Here is a 22,576-nt window from a genome sequence, read left to right on the forward strand (position 1 = left end):
ACTATTCCCAACTAAGACACTGTCAAGGAAAATGTATTTTGATATGTGATGAAAGTGTAAAGTGAGTAAATGTACTATGAATGTTAAAAGTTTGTACTAATGTATCTATTAAAAAAAAAAGGTGGGTGCAGTTACCTGATGCAGTTGTATCAGACAAGGTGCCTGCATCCAAAGAAGAGGAGCTGGGAGCCTGGCCAGAAAGGCCTAGACTCTGAAGGCCCAGAGCACTGCTGCTGCTACCTGCACCAGGAAGACACAGATATGCACTTAAAATACACTGTATAGACAGAGAAACCTCACTGCTGTCCAATGAAAAACATGAATTTACATTTTGCACATTGACCGTTTTCTCCATCATTTAAACTCTGTAGCTGCACTGTACACTGTGTAAATAAATCATGAAAAACAGACCAATAGAAATGCTCTAAACTACTTGGAATAAACTCTTATTTTGCATCAACTTCCATTTATAGTTAATCAATTTCTGTATTTCTCCCCTAAAGCCACTATTTTGGAGATGCACCTTTGTCCCCCCTCATTGGACAAACAATATGCACTAAAAGCTCTGTTTATTCAAGTCAGTCGTAGACAAGAACATTAACCTTGCTGATCCTGCTGGAGACTGAGAGCTATGGCCAGCTCAACCATGGTCTCATCATCAGCATCAGGAGGGATATCCAGCATTGGTGGGAAGCCCTCTGCTCCAGCCAGAAGAGCCTCCAGAGGAGATGGGTTTCCATTGTTTACGTTCTCCGCTGTTTCCAGAACCATGGACTCAGACTGCACATCAGAGAAAAGAGAATTACATAACAACCGCCTTCATGCGACACATTGAGCCCGTTTACTGTAACCCAATAGCAGTAAGTAAAATGGGGCAGTCCTTGGCCAAAACTCACCACCATCTCAAAATCTCCATGGTCCACCTCGCTCTGTTCTTGGCTCTCTTGCCTGCCGCTTTCCCCTCCTGTCATGCCAGACGGCTGCATCTTGTCATCAGCATCATCGTCGTCGTCATCATCTTTATCTCCTGGGCATTTTGCAAGTAAGGACCCATGTTTAAACAGTCTCACGGCATAAATCATCACTGCACGTCTAAAAAAAACATTTAATAAATTTATCATTCCTTATTTAGGTCTTACCCATTGGAGTGTTGGAACGTGGGGGAGAGGGCAGGGTCACATGCCTGCGCTTGTTCCTTGGTCTCAGCACTCTTATGAGGGCTTGTTTGCAGGCAAAGCTCACAGATGTATCCTGTAACAAATTGTAGATGATATTACCTACTAACACTACATTACACAAATAGTGATTAAAAAGAATACCACTGCAATAGCAACAAATGACAAACGGGTCACATATAGACAAAATCTTACAGGGCAGAGCAACATCTGCATGTAGATTTTGGAGGCCACATTGATGTAATCCAATTCACACGTGCAATAGCCATGAATAATGTCTACCAGTGCATTTACTGTGGCTTCAATGTGGGTCAGACCTGAGGGGAAAAAAAAGAGAAAAAAAAGCATTTCATATGAGTTTCATGAGGTCATATATAGTCTTATGCAAATGTCTGGGCACCCCTAATCAAGTCACATTCTAAGTGTACAAGTTCACATCCTCTACAGTAAATACACGTCTGTTCAGCCAGTTATTTGCTTAATATGTTGAATCCAACATGCTGAATTCACAAAATGAATAGAAACAGTGCCATAAAACAGATGTGCATGAAAAGTTTACTTGTTTACTTATTTTCACACAGAAAAATCAAGAAAATCTGTCATTGACCAGGGGTGTGCAAACATTTGCAATAAGCATTTGCATATAAATACTGCCTAAAATACTAAGCTCAATATACCCACCAGGCAAACAGGCAGGAGCAAGGAAAGCATTCTTGGGTTTCAAAGCATGGAGTTTCCAGAAGTTATTGACCAGCTGCATGATGAAGTTACAGCCTTCAGTATCAACCTGCTTCAGGCCATCCTTACCATCCTCACTCAGATCTAAAAGGAGAAAAAGGGAAGAGGGGAGAGAAAACAAACAAACAAACAAACAAAAAAGTATAAAAACTTTACATACAACATAAACATCAATAGCTATGCGGTTTCTCGAGGTGGATTATATTGTCTTTAATATGTTTAAAATGTTTTGTGTACCAAGTTCTGCATGAGACATCTTGGACTCTGTGAAGTGCACCAGGTTGTTGGGTCTCATGATGGCAATGGAGCGGGCAGTTATCACTAGCCGCTGGAACACATCGGGGTCCAAGTCCTTACCATCCTTACTGCAGCTGTTCAAACACTGCACTGCATTGCTCAACAGAGACTGATCCTACACATAAGAGAAGCCCCATTACTACATGTAAGAGCAGCTTAATAATACTGTCAGTGTCAGTTAGACAGATTAGGGAAAGTGGTCAAATCTGCACAAATAAGGTCCTGTTTAGGTCAATGTGACTTGGTACGTACTTTGTGGTTGTGGTAAGCTGTACGGCTGGTGTGCAGACTGGCCAAAAGGCCTTTGGTTTGCTGCTGGACTCCAGCAGGAGTTGGCATGGACAGAAGAAGAGTGGCCAACTCCAGAGCTGGGCCCTTGCTTTTTTCCTAAGCATTAAAACAAAAGCATATTATTACAGGGATATACACTATAAAGGATTTTTTAAACAGGAGAATTTGAGAAAATCAAGAAAAAAGAAAAAGAAAAAAAAGAACAGCTTTTACTTGCCTTTTCACTGGCAGAGCCAACAGCGTAGCAGCTCTCCAGAGCTTCCAAGGAACTGACAACCAACCTAGAAAGGGAAACGGATATCATTTATGCTGTGTTAAAGAAATGTACAGAATTAAGAGTAAATTATCCAAAACCACACAATTCAAAGCAATGCAAATAATTACCAAATAATATAACTACATGGTTAAAAGCATCTAAATGAGCAATAGCATGAGATACCTCATGATATTAAAATAAAAAGTGAAATTCTCTTGCCCCTCTTTTTCATATGCAATTGCAAGCTTAGTTTAACTGCTTTCCTTTTGTCTTGTGTGTTCTCACACATTCACACTCGCACACAAACACCATGCAAACAAGCAGAGAAAGGGCGGTTACTAACCGGTCCAAGGTTGATAAGGACTCAGTTTCGCAACTTTATTTTATTGTTTTTTTGGGAGCAAAGAAAAAGAAAAATGTGTGAGGATCACAGAAAGAAACAAGTAAATTAAATGATTTGTATGTAACAGAGGACATGTAAGCATGCAAGCACAAGTCAATATGAAGGCAGCCATGCACTGGACGCACCACACACTCCTCCACTACACACCTCTCTGCCCTCGTTCCAGTACTAAGCATTAATTAAACCTTTTTAGCACCAATGGATTAAAGAAAATTCTGTTAAAAGGCCACAAGAGGTGAACATTTATAGTGAGGACAGAGAAATGGAAACAAAAGAGAAGGATTTTGAGCTTTAAATGGTATACCAATAGTACAGAAGAGTACTAAAAGTTTGATTTGAAAGGAGGTATAAATAGTGCACAGGCCAGGCTTACCTCTCCAGCACTGTACCACTGGTCGAGGTTGGAGTGGCGATGTCGCTGTCCCCAGTGCCATTGCCCTGGTTCAAATTGGGGCTGCACACATTGTTGACAGAGGCAGATGGGAAGTCCTCTGGAGGTTCATCCGGCCAGCCAAACTGCTCTTTGGTTTTGCCATAGATCTTTACTGAGTCTAGCATTGTGACCCCTGCAGGGTCTACTGACGCGCCAACTAAATCACAGAGGGGGAGAAAAATTATTAATAAAGAACACAAGATGACAGTTTTGTATAAAAACAGGAAGAACGTGGAGCACTTACTGAAAATGGAGAGCTTCTTATCGGCCTGCAGGGCTTCCTCACGAGTGAAAGGCAGATCGAACCAGCGGGAACGAGTCAAATTCATTTGCATGGTGCGGCCAAAGATTTCGATGTATGATGGGGCCCTTTCAATAGCCTGAGTGCCAACCTGCACCCTCATCCCAGTCATCACCATAGAGTTGTTATTGTTCACCACCTCCACTGTGAAGCCACCAGGCTGAAAGGGGGTGAGCAAATAAATAAAAGCTGTAGGTTTTACTCTGAAAAATACCATGTAGTAGAGGTCTGAACAGGCTTTATTTTTTTTTTAAATATCCGCAGCCACCCACTGCAAACATATTTCACACCCACACTACAAAAACTCATGCTCATGTCTACATAAAGGAGTAAAACTAGGTTAACACTGCAGGTCTTTGCGCAGATAACTAAACCATTCTTTGTCTACACATACCTGCTTTGATGGTACACTATTCAGTGAATACCAAAATTACAATGATATTTTAAGTGTTTTTTTTTGTGTTTACCTTGGTGTTGGCCACATACATCCCTGAGGAGTTGAGGCGGTGTTTGATTTGTTGACCATTGTAGACCTGAAGCAAGTCGTTCCCCCCAAACTCCACTTCTGTTAGCTGCTGGTTATGCTCAAAGAAATCAACAGGGAAGGTCACCTGGCTGGATGTACGTGTAGCTGTAGCAGGGAGTGCAAGAGACAGAAGTTAAAAGACTAAACATGCTAACACATTGCTCAAATTGAGCAACACAACTGAACATTTTAGAACACTGCAAACTAATGTTTGACAATATACAGCATGTTATAGTATGAGGACAGGAAGGCATGACTCACTGGCAGCAGCAGCTTTGCGTTTGCGGACAGGCTTCATGATGCTAATGACGCTGCTGGGTTGCAGAGATGGCTGGAGCCAATAGGAGGTGTTTTCCACATTGGCCATGTAGATGCGAAGGCTGCCATCCTCACACAGCAGGATCATAGTGGTACGCTGCTGCTCATTACTGGCTGTGTGACGAATTGCCACCATATCTTGAATCTGGGAAGCAGGGAGACAGTTCAGAAACAAAATCACATGCAGACAGACCAACACATTTCAACTCATAATGAGAGAAGACAGACCTTAGCTTTGGCAGGCAACGTTTTTATCTCCTGGATGAGAAAAGTATCTGGCTTGACCATGATGACCAGCGGAATCCCTGTGGTTTGCTGCACACAGCACACCAGGCCTGGATGGTTCATTACCTCAGACCACTGGCATAAAGCTGGAGAGGTCTTACTGCCACCATTTGACCTAAACAGAAAATAAATATCCATTTTAAAAAAAGAATACTTTAGTAAAAATTAAGTCTCAGGTTTTTAGGAAGTTACGACCTTAAAAGAACAGAAAACAAGAAGAACAGTACTGCTATGTTGATGGTATAGATATTCCAGTTAAAGAGGGAAGTGGCATACCCTTTGACATTTATCGTAAATAGCCTCTGAGTCTCCATGTTGCTGCGGTTGACCGTGGCTGCAAAGGACTTGCCCTGGCTGTAACTGAAGAACAACATCTGGAGGACATGGGAATAATACACAGATACGCCCCCTCCTGCCACCTGGCCGTTACTGTCCTGTAGAGCAGAGCAAACAGAAATGTGTTCTAAATTACTAGGCAAATTATATCTAAGCAATACAACAATACTTAACTAAGCAAACTCAAGATATGTGAGCAAAACTACATGTCTACTTCATTTAGAAAGTGACCATTTCAGTACCTTTAAGTCTTCATGGTTGATCTCCAGCACATTGGTGACATAGAAAGGGCCATGCTGTGCACTGCTGGACTCGTCCATCACCTGTGTGTACATGTAGCCAGCCGAGGACATGATGACAATTATGTTTTTTCCCTCCTCATTGAACAGGAATGTGGCATCTCTGATCTTCGAGCTTGGCAACAGGAAGTAGTACATGGGGCTCAGAGCATCCACAGACAGGTCATAGATCTATGAGGGAACAAATTGCATTATAGTTACAAAATATCGCAAAACAAATAGTATCATTTTAAAGTTCAATAACTATCTGAAAGAAAAGCTAACAACCTTAACAAAGTCAGCTGTGATGATGGCTAGTTCAGTCTGAGATCCAGGTAGCCAGATGGCTTTGATTATGAAATTCCCGGTGGCCAGCTGGGGGTGCAGCACAAGGTGATCTGACACAGAGCCTGTACTACTGAACGTCAGTACATGACAATCCTGCAAATAACAGACATTATAATAATTAATAATAATAATAATAAAAATATATAATATTATAAAAAGCACACACACACAATCTACAAGTAACTAGTCCAACCTTGAGACCACAAACAGCCAGGTAATCCTCATTACAGGGGTTTCCAGTCAGGCTGAGAACAGTGAAGGGCACAGGTGCAGAGGCCAGGCGGGTCAGAGTTAGCTTCCTTTTGCTAGAGTCCGCCTGCTTTAGAAGAGCAGACAGCTGCAAGACCGTGATCTGCAAAAACAATTAAATATGGGTTATGATAAACAACTAAGGAATAGTAAGAAACAACATCCATGAAAAATTTATATTTTCTTTATTACATTTACTAGTTTATTATTCCACAGTCACACAAGTTATTAAATTAAGCTATTAAATCAGGCAACAAGACAATGTTTGCTAGCTTACCTTGCCCTTCTCATGGCTGACAGCAAGGTGCTGTCTGCGCCCATGGGGAGAAGAAAGCACACACATGGCCACACGGCGCAGCACGTGAGCACTGATGAGTTGCCGGATGGTCTGACCCTGATCACCACTGTAGTTCATCCTCACGTTCTCAAAAGCACCCTCCTGGGAGCCCAAAGTAGGAACCTGGACATGCACAAGCACACTCCGTAAAGACAAATGTGTCCAGACAACAACTATGGTCACATTCTTTGAAGAACAATTTGCACTAAAATGTTTTAGTCCTTGAACTCCTTGCTGCAGCCAAACACTATATTCATACCATGAGTTGGTCAGTCATCTCCACAGTCTTGTCCTGGGTGTGCAGTTCGTTGAGTGCATGCTGGGCACGGCTGCTGCTCCCCACAGCAGAGGCCTGCTGGAAGTTCGACTGGATAGCATCCATGAGAAAGATCAGCAGGTCCAGCACCAGAGTTGCGGTGGATGAACTTGACTGCATCAGACATTTAGAATGCATGGGTGAACAGAAGGTTCAGGTATTATTTTCTTCTTTTTTTTTTTGTAAAACAGAAAAACTTTCCAGGTGTATACCACATGTCTTTCTTACCACTTGGGCCAGTAGGTCTTCCCTACAGCCCTCAATGTTCTTGCATACACTGCTTTTCTTGGGTTTCTCATCGTCGCTGCCTTTGCCGTCACAGATGGTGACTTTTCCCTTGTCTGCAGGCGATGCACTCTGGTGACGGATGGCGCTCTCAGGCATCCGCAGCTCACTCTGGAAGGCAGAGGACTCTTTCATAGTAGAGCTCATACCACTGCTGGGGCTTCTTTTCACCAGTGCCTGTTACACAATAACAAGATTTGGGGACAGGTTCAAATACATGTGGACTTTAAGGTCTAAAAAACTTTTATTCATGTTTAAGGGGATACTATGATGCACAAAGACCAAACAACTTTTAGTATTAGACGTCAGGGTTAACTGAAAATGTTTCTGCATGCTGTGTTTTTCCATAAAAGAGGCATGCATGAGATGTTATGGCTTAATGTAAAGGCTAGAGCATTTTCAATTACATAAGTCAAAGTGCCACACCAGTAATATGCAAGCAAAATTGCTTTAATATCATATTCAATTATCAATTTAAATCTATGACTACATTATTGTAAAGGAAGAACTTGGATGGTTCATGGAAAAGAAATACTGAAAGTCCTGATGGGCTGAGGGACAACTCAAATTAGTTGATGACAGTCAATGATAAATGATTTGCAAGCCAAAGTTACCGCTGTTGTTCTTTTCCCATGATGACCTGAAGTATTCGGTCTCACCTGGCAGCTGCCATCCTCCTTGGCCCCGCAGTCACAGAAGAAAGAGCCGTATTTGGCATAGGAGATCTCGTGGTCTTTGTGACAGACCTTGGCACACACTGTACACACACCTACCCCATCCACCATCTTACAGGTGTGACAATGATACCTGTATAGTGAAAGGAAAGGAGTAAGGCCAGGGTTGTAGGTTTAAATAGGTATAGTGTTTCATTGGAGGGGGTGGGGACGTAAAGTGGATGACAAGTTCTTCCATTACCAGTGCTGGTTCATGAACTCCTTCTGCGTAATGGTAAAGGTACAGAGCTTATTGCAGAGAGAGTCCTCATCCTAAAAGATGAACAGAAATCCCAATTATGACAGAAACAACCACGTTAGGCTTTGAACACCATAACAAAGCCCTGAAAAGGCAGCATCTGTGAAGGAATTCTCTAAAGTCCCTTCAAAGCCAATCAATCAATCATTCTTAGCCTCCGAGAGCAGTTTCCTGACCGAGTCTTCAGCCTGCGAGTCCTCCTCCTCAACAGCCAGCTCCTCCACCCAATCTGAGTCCACCTCAATGGCCTTCTCCTCCCCCTCCACCAGTAGCTGGGATGAGCCCTGCCCGCTGGTCTGCCTCAGAGCATTCATCACATCCGCCAAGTATGAGATAATGTGGCAAGCACACTCCAACATGCTGGTATGCTGTAACACAATACACCATAATGTTAGTCAGATTGTTTTTTTTAACATTAGATAAGAGAGTATTCATTTAAACCTGTGTGCTTACTTTGCCTTGAGACACATTGGCGGTGACTTTCTCCACCACATTCTTCTGATACAAGTACTTTTTACTGAAAAAGAGAAAAAAATATTGTGTCAATTTAACTACAGTGTGCGCACAAACTGCATTACACAAGTTTCTACTTATATTTTTATTTTTCTCACCATCTACCAAGCCAGTCGATAGCAGCCCTGTGCAGCTGCAGGTGTCCCGCTCCTTGGCCGGCACTGGCCAGTGTGGCCATGATGACCATAAGTTCAGGAAAGCCAGCTCCATCTCCGCTGGCCAGCATCTCTGTTGCCATGGGAATAAGGGTGCTGAGCAGCACGGTGCACACACCCTCGCCCACCTGACTGTTGTCTCGAACTATGTAGGTAGTGAGAAGCTGTAGAAGCTGCCGGTTCTCCTGCACTGTGTCTAGCTGGTCTGAGTCTTTTGGGGGTGAGGCAGTCATTCGGGTCAGCCAGGCCTGTAGCCTTGATGGTTCCACACATGCCAGCTGGGCCAGAGAGCCGCACAGACTTAGCAGACTGGGGTTGGGACTCTTCTCAGCTAATAAGTACACACAAACAGACATATTAGACATAATAGAGAATATTAGAAATAATAGATTATGTAGCTTAGAGACAAATCTCATGTTGTCGTTTCTGGCTACTTACTGAGCTGGAATAATTTGGTAAAGAACTTCAGAACTCTGTTGCAGAACTTGGCGGATAAATTCTCATTTGCGGTTGCCATCATGATCTGTACCAGTTCACCACTAAGGTCAACAAAAAGTAAGTTTAGCTTACATCCCTGTATTTTCTTTGGTAAAGAAAAGCAGGATTAGGCTGTTTACCCGTAAGAAAAGAATTCCTCCATGGCTTTGCGGACCTGGCTGCTTTCCAACTGCTTCTCCAGGTACTGCAGACATTCCTCCAACACAGACTCATCCAGACCACTGAAAGACAAAGAAAGCCAGACCAAACACTAAGCATTTCTGGAAAAAAACTACTTCCCAGCCATTTCTGGAAAACAATTAGTCAAATTCTACTTCTTAGTCTTAGTTTTCAAAGACCTAAAACAGTTTAGGCAGTTTGTGAATTTTAAGTCTCTCACCTGTTGGGATCAGAGTGGTTGGCAATGATGTTGTAGCAGCCTGTGACAAGGCGCTCATAGACACGTGCCAGAAAGGCATCAGATTCAGCGGGTCCCAGGATTCTCTCCAAAGATGTGCTGCAGATCTCAGCCACACTTTCTGTGCTGCTCTCCAGGAGAAGAGGCAGAAGTGTGCGGATCACCTGTTGAGGGTTCAGTTCCTCTGTACTGTAAGAAATTAAAGTTAAATGTCTATTGGTCTACATCTCTGAGCAATACATCCATATTTATTTAATAATCTGATAGTCAATCAAATTCCACAGCATAATGTGACTCACACAATGAGGTCCCCAGTGAGTCGCACCAGTGTGAGCAAGATGTGTTTGAGGGAAGAGGCCAAGGGCAAAGACTGATTGCTGAGAGTTCCCAGGTGGGCTGCTTGGACAGCACTGATATAGCTCTCTGATGGAATGGTGTCATTAGCAAAGGCATTCCGCTGAGGTGGGGAAAAGTACATGGGATAAGACTGCTGCACACTTGAGATATTGACTTGAAAATAGGTTAATGTAGTCAGTGTTAGACACTGTCAGAGCACACTTACCCATGAACCAATGTTGGGGAACTCATTAGTGTGAATGTTGTTCCATGTCTCACATAGTGTTTGAACAGCAGATGGTAGGTTCTGCATTACAGACTGACCTAAAAACCAGTCATCAAAAGAGTTGCAGCAGATATTATACTCATTTTGTAGTTTAAGACAGGTTTTCAATAAATATGTTAGAATGTGCACAAATTGACCAAGGAAAACAAACAAATACTTTATTTTAGCAAATCATATGCAAGTAATGAAGTGTTGTATACAGAGTGATGACATAAAATGTAAGTGAAGTCATCAAGTTCCACAATACGTCAAAAGAGAAAGGTGCTAATGCAAAGTATTCTTACCAAGCACATTGGCTTTGCAGCGTGTAGAGCCGATTGACAGAACAGCTGCATAGCCTTGCAATTTGGCTTCTGTGAGCTTGTTTTCTCCATCCTCAGGGAGGCTCATTAACAGGTATGATCTTTTGTGAACAAACAAGACAGACAAATGTGTTAAACTCTGAAAAAGCATGTACAGTATTTTTTTATTAAAATAAACACATGAGGAATAAGCAGCAGAGAAAATAGTGTGAACCTGGTGAAGGCTGTGTAGATGTCAATAAGCTGCAGCGTGGCAGGAAGCAGATTCTTGGTAATCTCAAAGGATTTGTGAGTGTCAGTCTCTGCTGCCACCTTCGAGAAATGCTCATTACGGGAGACCTGTACTTTCGAGATGACAGCATCTAGTGTGTATATGGTCTGCAGGGAGGGAATTTGGTGAAGGGCCAGGATGCTGTTTGGGTCCACACAACAGAATGACGAGATCTGGAAAACACCACAAATTAAGTTCTTCAGTGATGTGTTTTACAGTGTAAGACATGTGACGCAATAGAAGGACATTTTTATTTCACCACCAACTAGCCATGTGTACCTGTCTGGCAATGTACTCCTCTGCAAGCTCTACATCATATTTCACTGCACTGCATTTGGAGGACACTACTTCAACCAGAGACGTTGCTTGGTCTGATTTCATCCCCTGTTTTACCAAATGCTCCTGTTAGGAGTAAAGAAATGTCATAAAATATAAGTAAGTATTCGTAACAGTTGTGACTTTCAGTAATAAAGAACACTGGTCGAGTTGCTTAGGAAACCCACCTTGATCCAATTCACGTATGTGCTGACTCCTAACCGTGAGGACCACCTGAGGGTGTGCAGGATGTCGCTTTCACTCTGGTCACTGTTACCTGTCTTGAGTTGCTCGATATAGGCTTTAGATGGGGGTAACACTCCCAGTATCCTCCACAGAATCAGAAAGTAATACTGGAGGGAGCATGCTTCCTGCAGGAAATTAGTAACAGAAAATGTTACTACATGCACTAAACAGCATTTATGACAGATCTTAATCTATATACATTAATGAGATGACATTATTTAAAACAGCAAACGTTCTTCAACAAAGGTGTAAAGATCATGGCCATCAAAAGGCTGAACTTGAGGAACTCACAACTGGGCTAATAGGCTTGTTCTCCTGCCTTCTGGCTGTGTCAAAGCGAGACCCCGCAGCCAGCAGGGAGATGAGAGAGGAATACAAGTGGTCATATTTTACAGCTCCATTAAACAACACTTGGAACACCTACAATACAAACAACAATAACAAGATCATCAACAGAGTTCCACGGACATATTTTGTGCTGTGAACTGGACAGTGTTTGATTTTACCTTGCTGTCAAGTCGACTTCTGTCATCTTCTGAAGCTTCAGGGGAGAGCACACAGTAGAACTTGGGCTGCACAATAGAATCTAATCGAGGACAGAGGAAAGACTTTTATAATAATGCACATTCTTCAAACAACTCTCAATTTTAATGGTTTAAAATTAGTGTGTAAATAGACAAATTTGACAAAAGTATTGGGAGAAACATAAGAGGTTCGACTTACTCCTACCTGCCGAGCAGTGCTTGGTCCAGTTTTCTTCCACCTCCTTAAAACCATAGTAAATTGGGAGAGTACCTCGTTTCCCCCCTTCCTGGGTAGAGCTAGCCCCGGATGCAGGCGCGGTCAGAAGATTGTATTGCACCTGATTACACAAACAACATTCAATCAACAGAACACCCAAGCATGAAAAATGTAAAAATAAAAAAAATCAGAATGCATCACCTACCTGCTCAAACAGATACACAGGTACTTTAGAGTACTGGTGCAGCAGGTAGTCAAAGACGAGCAGAATGCGGGCCAGGTTGAGGGGCACTGCCTGGTACTGAGAGTCCACCTGGGAGGCCACCTCTGCGATGGCCTGTGTGCAGAGAGTGATGACATTGCGGCGGCCCTTCTCAGAGAGGTTGTGGAAGATAAGCAGCAAGAGCTGGAGGTGCTCTACATTCAGGTCTTCATCGCTAGGCATTGCTCCCTGCAGGGTGTGCTGCTTCAGAGTGCCCACAAACCTGAGGCAAGTAGGAGAAGTAAGAAAAGATCTTAAGAGCCATTACACCAGTAACAACCAACAGCCCACCAGATCAGAATATTTTCTTTTTTTTTTTTTTTTTTTTTTAAGTAGTAAAAACATACAGTGGTCAGGAATGTAGTCCCCACATAATAAAAGACACACACCTCTCCCATACTTTCATACACTCTGGGACATCAGGGTCTCCCTGCTGGCTTGCTTTGTGCTGCCAGATTAACAGCAGTCTGGAGAGCACTGAAAGTGACTGGGGGTGGATGTACATAGGCCAAGGGCCTTCGGAAAATGGAGCCACACCTAACTGCTGCAACAAGGTGTTCTAAACAAAACACAGAAAGAGGGTTACCCAAGTGTACAGACAGAAAATAACTCAACAAAACTGTCTTTTTGTAAGATTTGTGACCAATAATCACCCTGCACACCTGAAGAGCTGGAGAGGGTAGGTCCGATGTTACCAGAGAATGGTTGAAGTGGTATAAAGCTGATGCAAATTCTTCATCAGAGGAACCTGTTGAAAAGACAAGTAAGCAACACTAGGAAATGGTCTTAATAAGGGGTTCCAAAAAACAAGCAAACAAAAAAACCCCACACGTATTAAAAGATGCATGGACAATGGAAATCTCAAAACTCACCCTTCACATCCTTGTCCACGTCTTTGATGATGCTGGCCAGAGTGGCCATGTGCTGCTCAGTGAGGGACACACTCAGGTAGTTGCGGATGAAGTTATTCCTGGACTTCAGCATGGATGTAGTGATGAAGTTCAGAATGCTAGAGGCCAGACTTAAGAACTGAAAAGAAAAATACATCACTCTCTGCTGAGTTAAACATGCCAGAGGGGACATGGCTTTTCCTCACAGCAGGTCAAAAGACAAGCTTAGTTCAACAGGTTTAAAGGTTTATTCAACCACAGCTTAAAGAGATCACAGTCTTTTGTCTGGCATTTCCTACCAATGTTTATAAAGGAAAATAGCATACTCCTCGGTCTGGGAATGCTACTGTGCTGCTTATATTTTATTTCTTTAGATTACAAAGATCAACTTTAACACAAAGCAATTTGTCCTCACCAACTCCGGGTCTTTGCGGCTGGCTAGAATATTTCCGTTCTCTCCCGCGTTCTGCTTGCTGGGGCTCTTGAGCCTTGGGGAGGTCTCCAGAGGAGGGGGTGGAGGGGGAGGTGGGGGAGCAACCTTCTCTTTACTTGGAGAGATTGTCTCCTCAAACCAAAGGCCCAGAATGGGCTCACTGTCATCATCTGTGAAAATGCAGAGAGACAAGTTCATCTCCAAATTCAATGAGGTCATTGTATTGCAGGCAAATACTGAGCTGCTGTTTCTACAAGCTGTGGGTCAGACTACTTGAAGTCTTTACTGTTGAAAGCACAATAAAAGGGAGCATAGTGAGACACTACAAAGCTGACCTAATGTAGAGATCTGCTGACCTGAGACACAAGCTGCTCTTGTCCTCTCCTGTCTTCTCTCTGCTGAAATAACGAACACTGTCACTAGCTGCGCAGGCTGCCAGGACGGCGCAGTAAAGCACAGCATGCTTGACGTGCAACAGCACTCTGCAGCAGGATAAACTGACCTGTCCCTAAGCCCTCAAGCGGCCTGGTTATGGTCTGTATACTACAGCGTGCAGTCTTCAGAAACTGCATCAAAATACTCCTCACTTGCCTCAGCCCTGACACTAGCTCAGCCAATAAAACACACAGCCTAGCTTTCAAAACGGACAAATACGTCTGGGCTACAGAACCAGGTCACATTCAGATTACTCAAAAGTGGTTATTCCCAAAAGAAAAAAGAAAGAAAGAAAAAGAAGACATATGATGAGTAGATGAAAGTATGTGCAACATGTGCCTGGTTCCTGCTCATAATTCAGAGGCTGGCTTTTTAATTTAAAGAAATAAATAAAACTTTAGCCTCACTTCAAAGTCTGATTCAGAGAAGCCTCTGCTGCATTTGTTACCTTGGCTACTGTCCTCCTCCGTACTGCTGAAGTCATCTTCGTAGTAAGTGTTCGAGTCGGTGGAGGCACTGGCGTCACTGCTCACTGAGCCTTTTCTCTGCCTCTGCAACACGCAGGCCTAAAAGAGGGAGAACCAGAGGAGCCACATTTATTCTCCGCCATGCCAGGGAGTTTCCTCCTGGTGAGGATTAAACAATTGTTTGACCTCATACCTTCTTATAGGAGGTAGAAAGCAGCGTGAAAAGCAGGTTGGTGAGAGGCACAGAATCAATGAGTCTCTGCACTCTCTGGATTGATGTGCTTTGGGCCATAATGTTCAGCTCTGCTGGTGGCCCATCACTGGCCCAGCCCTGAAGATGATGAAAGCCTTCGGTGAGTCAACTCTTCCACTTAAAATCACATATCAAAAAGGGTCAAAAGCTAGCATATTCCATTGTGTGCCCTTACCCTGTGTAATGCCTCCACTTGTAGATCCTGGAACAGTGAGGTGAGCAGCTTGATTGAGTGGTTTGCCAATATGACTGATAAGACACCAAAACCTTGGTGTCTGCATGGTTAGGAAAAAAAAGGGGGGCAAGAAACTGTGTTACACTGGCAAAACACAAACAATATCTACCCAATAACTGAAGCAAAGGGACCTACCCTTTCCCAGGGCCCAGTTTAGGGGATCCTGCCCCATCCTTGGTACGAGTAGCAATGTCCCTGACCCGCAGCGCTGCTAGAGGGTCTTTCTCCTTCCCCTTATCAGCCAGAGCTGTGGGGCTCAGGTTTAATATCAAATAGAGGCTGTTCAGCAGGCACCAGGCACCCAGGAGCTGGAAGTTCTGATAATGCTGCAGATAGAAGACCGGCACAATAACAAACCAAAATGTTGGGGATCCTGTTAGACTGAGGCTGCATTACTGGTGATACATTTACAATACATTAACATTTCTTATGTACCTCCCCTCCAGCTCGGCGAGAGTTACTGATGGCCTGTCCAATCATGTCATATATCTCCAGCTGTTTTGATGATATCAAGAGAGACAACAACGTGAAAGCACTTCAATACATATGTAACAATAATGAGAAATAAAATTAGATAAAATAAAATTTCTTCACGCACGCATTTCTGCACGATAGTAGCAGCATCGTTCTCATAGTCTTCCTCTTTTGAGCCTGTGGAGGCGGTGCGAAGCTGCAGGCCGCTACCCACTTGCAGAATAGCCATACATGTTGCCACACTCACACCTACAGGTGAAGAATTAACATTAGTCTGAATTCTCAAATAAACTCAACCTACCATTTAAGGCAGAAAGATTGGTTACCCCACCTGCATAAAGGCAGCTCAGAGCCAGCACAGTCACATCAAGGAGTCTCCCAGGAGTTAAAGGCTCCAGCACAGGCAAGGAGAGGGTATCCAAGGCCATAGTCACATCAATCACAAGGGAGTGAAACCTAAAAGAGACGAGGTTAGAAATTGTAGCATAACTCACAACCGATACTGAATCAAGAGGGGTTAAATTAAGGGACAACAGCGCGGCAGCCTCACCCATTTCGGACAGCTGTGGCATCTGCCACAGTGGCCGGCATGATGAAGAACGAGTTTGCTGATACAGCATCCTGGAAGCGGTTGATGTAGCGCAAGAAGTAGGGCAGATTGAGGCACACGCGCAGCAACTTCTCTGAGCCCCCTGTGACGAGTCAACATCAAGATAATTCAGTTTGTTGCACCTACATCTCAATACTGAAGACAAGACAATCCTCAGAGACCATGTTCATTAAGAAATATTTACCCAATTCTTGTAAACTTGACACATTTTGTGAGATGAAGGCATTCTTCATTTTGGCCTGTGCTGCCTGATCTGTTGTTGTTGTTTGGTCGTCACACTCTCCCTCAGCCTGCAGAGCAAACAGACAGCACGTCTTATGAGCAAACCTGGATGCATGGTCAGTTCCTGCATGCATGTAAAGCCCTTGTAACTCATCATACCTGCATGTGCGCAGCGGGTGAAGCTAAGACTGTAATGTCGGGGTTAAACACTGATGTCAACTGATTGAAGAAGTTCATTTGCACTTCTTTGTGCCGTAGCTCAGGGTTGACTGGGGACGGAATCTCCTTCTGGTCCTCCACTGAACAACACACAAGAGAACAGAATATGAGCACAGGGAGCACACTTGAATGCCCAGAAAACCCCAGCTCCAAGAGCGCCCATCTGGAAACGAGAGTTTTCAAATCGAACAGAGGAAAGGGAACAAAGCTCTCTTTCTGCCCGTCTGGCACTCAGAAAGGAGGGGGGGAGGTTAATAGACTCAGATGAGACAAGACATTGTCTAGACATCTGTACTTCTAAAAATGTAACGGGCTGCTTGTGTGATTCTTCAGTGTGGGGCAATACAGGTTTAAGTTGTTTTGTTTTTTTATACCTTTTAAGTCTTAAGCAAATTTCAATACAAATTTGTCATGACAAAACCAAAAGTTTGAGATTAAAACATGAAAAACTCCTGACTAAATTAAAGCTAAACCAATGTAGACTACTTGTATCTTATTACACTCACAATGCCCTTTTTTGAGGGATGTGTGTGTGTGTGTGATCTTTTTCCCTATACAACAAGGGCATGATCAAACAAGCAGAAGGCTGCAATTTGCTAAATGGGTTCCTAAAGTGCAACTTAATAGTTGCAACAAGAAGCACGAGTTATGCTTGATCAAGTATTTACTATAAGCTGTTGGTAGACATATCATGTAGGCCTCATGGATCCACTCAACTTAGTGTCTTTTCTGCATTGCCTCGTAGTTTCTGTTTAGTATGTTTATTCAAACTTCTCCCTGCCAGTTCACAATAACGGCACTCCAAAACATCTCTATAAGTATTAGCCCACCTTACAAACGCCAGAAATCCATCAAAAAGTAATAGCCAAGTGCAACAAGCCGAGGAACAACTTCTAATGAAAATCCTGTCCTAATAAGTAACATTAGTCATCAGCAACGAAAAAACCCAAACACACCCGCTACACGATGCCAGCTGCTGAGCAGTGTTTAAATGTAGCAGCACTTTCAGACGAGACGTTCCTAGTTAATTGATTTTTGTGACTTCATTGTCTGATTGTACAACTGTGGAATTATCACTATAATACACTTGAGGCCCTGCTGGATCACAGATTATTGGCATGGGAGTGCTGAACTATGACTGCAGCATACTTATGCCAATATTGCTCAAGACTAAACAAGACCGCAAAAATTACTAGTAATTTTTTCACTTTTGCCAGTAAACACACATTGGGAATCCTCGCCAAATAAAAAGGAACACATCTTTGAATATTATTATATTATATTTAAATTGCATGCTTTTTCATACGGTGCATAGGAACGCTGTCCTCATGCCCACATCAAAAACATAACGCATAAACGTGTGATATGACATAGGGGGATCACTGGTATCCCTTCTTTTAAGTACACAATCATGTCTGTATTATCTAAAACTCCCAACACAGAAAACATAGTTCCTAACAAGGAGAAAAAGCAATAAAACAAATCTCTGGAAAAGGTCATAATATCAAACGAGCCCTCAGGCCTGTGTGTCTTAAGTAGTCTTTTCCAAATCTAAAGAGACTTTGTCCTTCAGTTTCAAGAAATCTTATTAATAAATAAATAAGACCAAGAACTTTAGGCACACAAAACACACCAGTAAAGCTATAAATATATAGCCAACAGGCATAAAACAAAGCGCTAAGGTGTAAGATTCCTCACCGTCAGAGAGCGTTTTGACAGTCTGGGGAAGTTTGGCAGACTTCATCATTGCAGTGAAGGTAATGATCTCTGTTCGATCTAGTCGACTGCAACCAGTGCAAAGGCCTTTTATTAAGAGAATCAGGTGTTTCTGGAACATGAACAATGAACAAACCATCATTAGAGACGCATGACTCCACTGAAAAAGCAAGACATCATTGCACAGCATGCAGGTTTAAAGAAAAGCACATCTCACCTGTGAAACTGCACATGCTTCATCTGGATTCTCGAGCCGCAGCAATGAAAATTCAATCAATACTTTACAAGCTGCAGCTACTGACAGCAACTGATTTCTGGGGACTAATGACGGGAAGAAAAGGGAAGGAAAACAGAGTTTAATGTTCACTTGGCATCTGGAAGAGCTCCCCAATACTTCTAGCAAAGTATATTTGAACAGCCTACTTTCAAGCGAGATGGTCTGTAGTAATACTGATTACTATATAAGGCAATGACTGAAAACACCCTCTTCCCCTCCAAAAAGAGTATAAAGTTAATTCACATACTTTGTCCACATACTGTGGTGATGTAATGTGCAGAAAGCGCCACGAACGATGAGTAGAACGGCTCATACTGTTTATCGTGATGAAGTATCTCAGATTCACTGCCAAAGAGAGGTTCAAATGTTAGTACCCTTCAAATAGATTAGGACAGGTGTTGGAAACAAAGCATGTTTAGAACAAAAAAAACAGCAGTAAATACAAATATGAATATGAAAACATGCAAACTTGATATAAACAGTATGTGACAGCAGACCTACTGAAAACAAATCCTATTACACTGAACTTTATTCAAGATGGGTTTTGGCAGGGTCTTCTACATAAACCTACAAATCCTATGAGCTTCCCTTGCATAGTAATTTTGTAAGACATTGTGGGGGGAAAAAAAGAAAGAATGTGTTTAATCAAATCTCCTCTTTCTTCCCTTCATGAACAAAAGTGAGCACCAGGCAATTTTATGGAATCGACTACTGACTCTGGAGAACATGCGCAAACATGAAAGCGAAGTTTCATAAGACTGAGAGTTTGATAAGACTTCAAGAGCTGCTGCAATGCAAGCAGAATATCTGGAGCAGACAATTCAGCTCTCATGTAACTCCAACATTTAATGACACCCAACACTTTTCTTTAAATGGGAATGAAAAAGGACCAAGTGATGCACATATAAACAAATAAAGAACATAGCTACATTTTCGTTCACATTAAGGGAAGTAATCTGGCAACACTATCATAAGTCTACAACACTGGGAACCTTCAAGCTAGGTTTCAGTTTCATTTCAGCATTGGCTGAACTGGAAAGGCAGCTAGATAAACACATTGTACAGCACTTTAGACTTATTTATGTATTTTTCTTTTTATAAGTTCGAGTTATAGCCTGCGAAGTGACGAGGGAGCTCCAGCTTCACACTGAACTGTCACACAGTAAAAAAAAATGACAGAAAAGGAAAGTGCATATCCATCTCCTACACCACAGAAAACACAGCAGTTCAACACCAGCGCCTCAGAGCCTCTCTAGGCCGTTTCTGATGCCAGGTAAACGAGAGCCCCCCGCCTTTCAACACTGATAGCTAAACTTAACCTGACAGCAGTGCGGAAAGCTCTGTCTAAACACACACCTACACTGACCGACAGATCATACCATGAGCACCACATTTAGTCATGAACGACATTTCGGATTTGTTTAAACAAAGAATCAGAACCGGGTTCAGGCTGACAGGCAACAGCTAGCTAGCAATTAAGTGGATCGCGGTAGTTAGCATTAGCTAGCTAGCTAACCAGCCAGCCAGCCATGTTTAGCTGAATAAACTCGCTAACTAGAGACTTTTTAACCTAATGACTATTTTTGGTCAAAAATGTGTTGACATAGCTGGTGCTAAACCGCCCAAAGAAATTAGGGCAAGCTGTAAAACAGCTGTCAGTTCGCTCGGTGTTAGTTAGCTAGCTAGCTAGCTAACTTTTCGCTTGCTTGTCAGCAAAAGGTAGGAGATCCTGGTCCGGAAAGTAGCTATAAATCCACTCCAGGATTTTGCTGTCCGTTAAAGTTTTGTTTTACAAGCCTGGCCGAGCTGAAACAGAGCAGCCCGGGCAGCTGAAACAAAAACCTGTGCCGGGTATTTATTTTCTGGACCTGGATTTCACAGCACTGCTTGTCAGCTACTCCTGACATTAGCTAGCTAGCTAATAGCTGTTAGCTCGCAAGCCGAGGAAAAAGCTAAGCTAACGACTCGGCGGCTGTGTAGCTAGATTGTTTGGGTGGGAACCAGAAAACAGGTTTCACAGAGGATTCAACCCCAATCTTTTAAAAGACACAAGCAGCGCACTGAAGCTGCTCCCCTGCACTAACCCAGTAAGCGTGTAAAAACACACACGAACGTCTCTAAAGGCTTTTAGGGGGGTGTAACCCAGCCACACGTCTCCTATTCGGCCTGATGATGAAGCAGAATCTCATGTAGCCGCGATGCTAGCGAAGCCACCGCTCCGTACAGTAGGGGTTAGCTAGCTAGCGTTAGCAGCTGTTATTGCTAACGCTAGCGCACAGCCCGAGCCAGGATTTCCTAATTCGTTGTAGAGTCTGCAAGCGTGGAATTCCGCCAGAAAGCCCAAGCTGACCTGTTTATGATGGATCCTATAAGCTGAGGTAGCTCCTTCGTTTCGAAAGCCGTGTAAGACGCTGATAAAAGCGGCCGCACGGCTGCGGTCCACTCCGGTTCTCCATCTCCTCCACTCGACGCCATCTTGCGATTCTCTATTAGAGTCTAGCGGAGGAAATGAGGTTAATCACCAGGCGCAGATCAACAGGACGTGTCGTCACACGTAAACATCAAGAAACGACCTCACTACAACAATTAAGAGATTACTGAGATTACTTACTGTAGTGTAATACACGTATCTAAATCTCCTTTGGCATCAATAAAGAAGCTGTCTAGTCAATGTCTGTCAAATGTTTGTGGACACACTTTCTAAAGAATGCATTCAGCTACATTAAGTTGCATCTATTGCTGAAACAGATGTGCAAATACACTCACACGCAGCTTGCCTAGTGCCTGTAGAGAAGTAATATAGCCAATAGATTAGGACTCTCTGGAGCAGATAAACATGAAGCTACTGGCACGTGTCTAATGCCAGGCGTGAGGGCATGCCATGATAAAGCCCCCCAGCACTGAGCTGTGGAGCAGTTCAGCATTCCAATACAATTTGGGATGAGCTGGGGCGGTGGTCCTCCAACATCCTGACCTCACTAACACTAGACACTAAATGCAATAAAATTCTCACAGCATTGCTCCACAATCTAGCAGAAAACCATCTCTTGACAGAGTGTAATTCCAACAAAAGAAGGATAATCTATTTTGAATACTTTTGATTTTGGAAAATACAATATATAAGCAGATGTCCCAATACTTTTGTCCATATAGTCTGTCTCTCTATGTATGTATGTATGTATCTGGAATGTGCTCTGTTTACAATGATTACACACACACACACACACACACACAACACAACACAACACAACAACAGTGTTTCAGATCTCAGTTTTATTATTAATCATTTCATCTTGTGACAAGGCTCAGATCTGAAACTGAATTCATTCACCTGGACATTAGATAAACTTAAACAAATTAACGACGACACAATCTAATCCAGGTCTTTTAATATTTAGTAATAAAGTCACTAGGGCCCTCAAGCGCACAGTACACTTGCTTCTGCATATCTTGTTAATTCTAACTGAAACACAATAAAACTAAAGTGGTTTTTGGCAAGCCTTTGTAACCTAAAATGCAATCAGTGACTTTTGGTCATTTTATAATAGTAAAAATTCTAATTCAAGATCTCTGTAATGCAATTTGTTCTAGTTAATATTCAAACGTCAGATATTATTGACATTTCCAGTAAAAAACAAATATAAAAAAAACGAATAAAAACTTTAACTATGCCCGGGCAACATATTTACAGTAATCTTGTCTGGTCATGTTACGTCTGATTTACATGAAATCTCAATTGTGTGATCTATATTTCTATTTTACGAACACTGCAATATTAGTATTAGACATGATTCTTACTTCTCAAAAGCAAACTGAAGTAATCTAAGACTATATTTTAGAGATCTAAAAGCGCATAAATCTGGAACACACACTACAGGA

At 42.6% G+C, this 22,576-nt stretch overlaps 1 protein-coding gene across 15 annotated transcripts in view; it reads right to left on the minus strand.

Moving 5' to 3' along the window:
• Positions 1 to 21,205, minus strand: part of ubr4 (ubiquitin protein ligase E3 component n-recognin 4) — a 36,521-nt gene extending 15,316 nt beyond the window's left edge. For 4 of the 15 annotated variants that reach the window (XM_072696584.1, XM_072696582.1, XM_072696585.1 and 1 more), the window contains exons 1-59: positions 21,048 to 21,205; positions 18,945 to 19,042; positions 18,638 to 18,741; positions 18,403 to 18,532; positions 16,645 to 16,784; positions 16,448 to 16,553; positions 16,204 to 16,345; positions 15,985 to 16,109; positions 15,778 to 15,902; positions 15,615 to 15,674; positions 15,315 to 15,505; positions 15,120 to 15,219; positions 14,885 to 15,022; positions 14,673 to 14,790; positions 14,125 to 14,187; positions 13,772 to 13,959; positions 13,339 to 13,495; positions 13,120 to 13,214; positions 12,856 to 13,025; positions 12,410 to 12,689; positions 12,187 to 12,325; positions 11,970 to 12,049; positions 11,755 to 11,883; positions 11,406 to 11,588; positions 11,182 to 11,304; positions 10,846 to 11,075; positions 10,614 to 10,732; positions 10,270 to 10,367; positions 10,007 to 10,164; positions 9,690 to 9,896; positions 9,430 to 9,531; positions 9,251 to 9,351; positions 8,756 to 9,143; positions 8,598 to 8,661; positions 8,321 to 8,512; positions 8,088 to 8,158; positions 7,787 to 7,979; positions 7,116 to 7,349; positions 6,831 to 7,001; positions 6,512 to 6,694; positions 6,179 to 6,337; positions 5,926 to 6,078; positions 5,602 to 5,829; positions 5,300 to 5,457; positions 4,967 to 5,138; positions 4,682 to 4,883; positions 4,362 to 4,525; positions 3,838 to 4,054; positions 3,534 to 3,750; positions 3,101 to 3,133; positions 2,719 to 2,782; positions 2,463 to 2,597; positions 2,151 to 2,325; positions 1,857 to 1,997; positions 1,371 to 1,492; positions 1,140 to 1,251; positions 897 to 1,027; positions 603 to 780; positions 136 to 240 (exon numbers count right to left, since the gene is read on the minus strand). In XM_072696584.1, coding sequence (XP_072552685.1) covers positions 136 to 240; positions 603 to 780; positions 897 to 1,027; positions 1,140 to 1,251; positions 1,371 to 1,492; positions 1,857 to 1,997; positions 2,151 to 2,325; positions 2,463 to 2,597; positions 2,719 to 2,782; positions 3,101 to 3,133; positions 3,534 to 3,750; positions 3,838 to 4,054; positions 4,362 to 4,525; positions 4,682 to 4,883; positions 4,967 to 5,138; positions 5,300 to 5,457; positions 5,602 to 5,829; positions 5,926 to 6,078; positions 6,179 to 6,337; positions 6,512 to 6,694; positions 6,831 to 7,001; positions 7,116 to 7,349; positions 7,787 to 7,979; positions 8,088 to 8,158; positions 8,321 to 8,512; positions 8,598 to 8,661; positions 8,756 to 9,143; positions 9,251 to 9,351; positions 9,430 to 9,531; positions 9,690 to 9,896; positions 10,007 to 10,164; positions 10,270 to 10,367; positions 10,614 to 10,732; positions 10,846 to 11,075; positions 11,182 to 11,304; positions 11,406 to 11,588; positions 11,755 to 11,883; positions 11,970 to 12,049; positions 12,187 to 12,325; positions 12,410 to 12,689; positions 12,856 to 13,025; positions 13,120 to 13,214; positions 13,339 to 13,495; positions 13,772 to 13,959; positions 14,125 to 14,187; positions 14,673 to 14,790; positions 14,885 to 15,022; positions 15,120 to 15,219; positions 15,315 to 15,505; positions 15,615 to 15,674; positions 15,778 to 15,902; positions 15,985 to 16,109; positions 16,204 to 16,345; positions 16,448 to 16,553; positions 16,645 to 16,784; positions 18,403 to 18,532; positions 18,638 to 18,741; positions 18,945 to 19,042; positions 21,048 to 21,172 — 8,686 coding nt within the window. In that variant the 5' untranslated portion in view covers positions 21,173 to 21,205. The remainder of the gene's footprint in view (positions 1 to 135; positions 241 to 602; positions 781 to 896; positions 1,028 to 1,139; positions 1,252 to 1,370; positions 1,493 to 1,856; positions 1,998 to 2,150; positions 2,326 to 2,462; positions 2,598 to 2,718; positions 2,783 to 3,100; positions 3,134 to 3,533; positions 3,751 to 3,837; positions 4,055 to 4,361; positions 4,526 to 4,681; positions 4,884 to 4,966; positions 5,139 to 5,299; positions 5,458 to 5,601; positions 5,830 to 5,925; positions 6,079 to 6,178; positions 6,338 to 6,511; positions 6,695 to 6,830; positions 7,002 to 7,115; positions 7,350 to 7,786; positions 7,980 to 8,087; positions 8,159 to 8,320; positions 8,513 to 8,597; positions 8,662 to 8,755; positions 9,144 to 9,250; positions 9,352 to 9,429; positions 9,532 to 9,689; positions 9,897 to 10,006; positions 10,165 to 10,269; positions 10,368 to 10,613; positions 10,733 to 10,845; positions 11,076 to 11,181; positions 11,305 to 11,405; positions 11,589 to 11,754; positions 11,884 to 11,969; positions 12,050 to 12,186; positions 12,326 to 12,409; positions 12,690 to 12,855; positions 13,026 to 13,119; positions 13,215 to 13,338; positions 13,496 to 13,771; positions 13,960 to 14,124; positions 14,188 to 14,672; positions 14,791 to 14,884; positions 15,023 to 15,119; positions 15,220 to 15,314; positions 15,506 to 15,614; positions 15,675 to 15,777; positions 15,903 to 15,984; positions 16,110 to 16,203; positions 16,346 to 16,447; positions 16,554 to 16,644; positions 16,785 to 18,402; positions 18,533 to 18,637; positions 18,742 to 18,944; positions 19,043 to 21,047) is intronic. The other 11 variants (XM_072696591.1, XM_072696586.1, XM_072696589.1 and 8 more) reach the window with 10 other exon arrangements.
• Positions 21,206 to 22,576: the final 1,371 nt, after the last annotated feature.

This window comes from Salminus brasiliensis, chromosome 14 (assembly GCF_030463535.1).
Source record: "Salminus brasiliensis chromosome 14, fSalBra1.hap2, whole genome shotgun sequence".
Classification (NCBI taxonomy): Eukaryota; Metazoa; Chordata; class Actinopteri; order Characiformes; family Bryconidae; genus Salminus; species Salminus brasiliensis.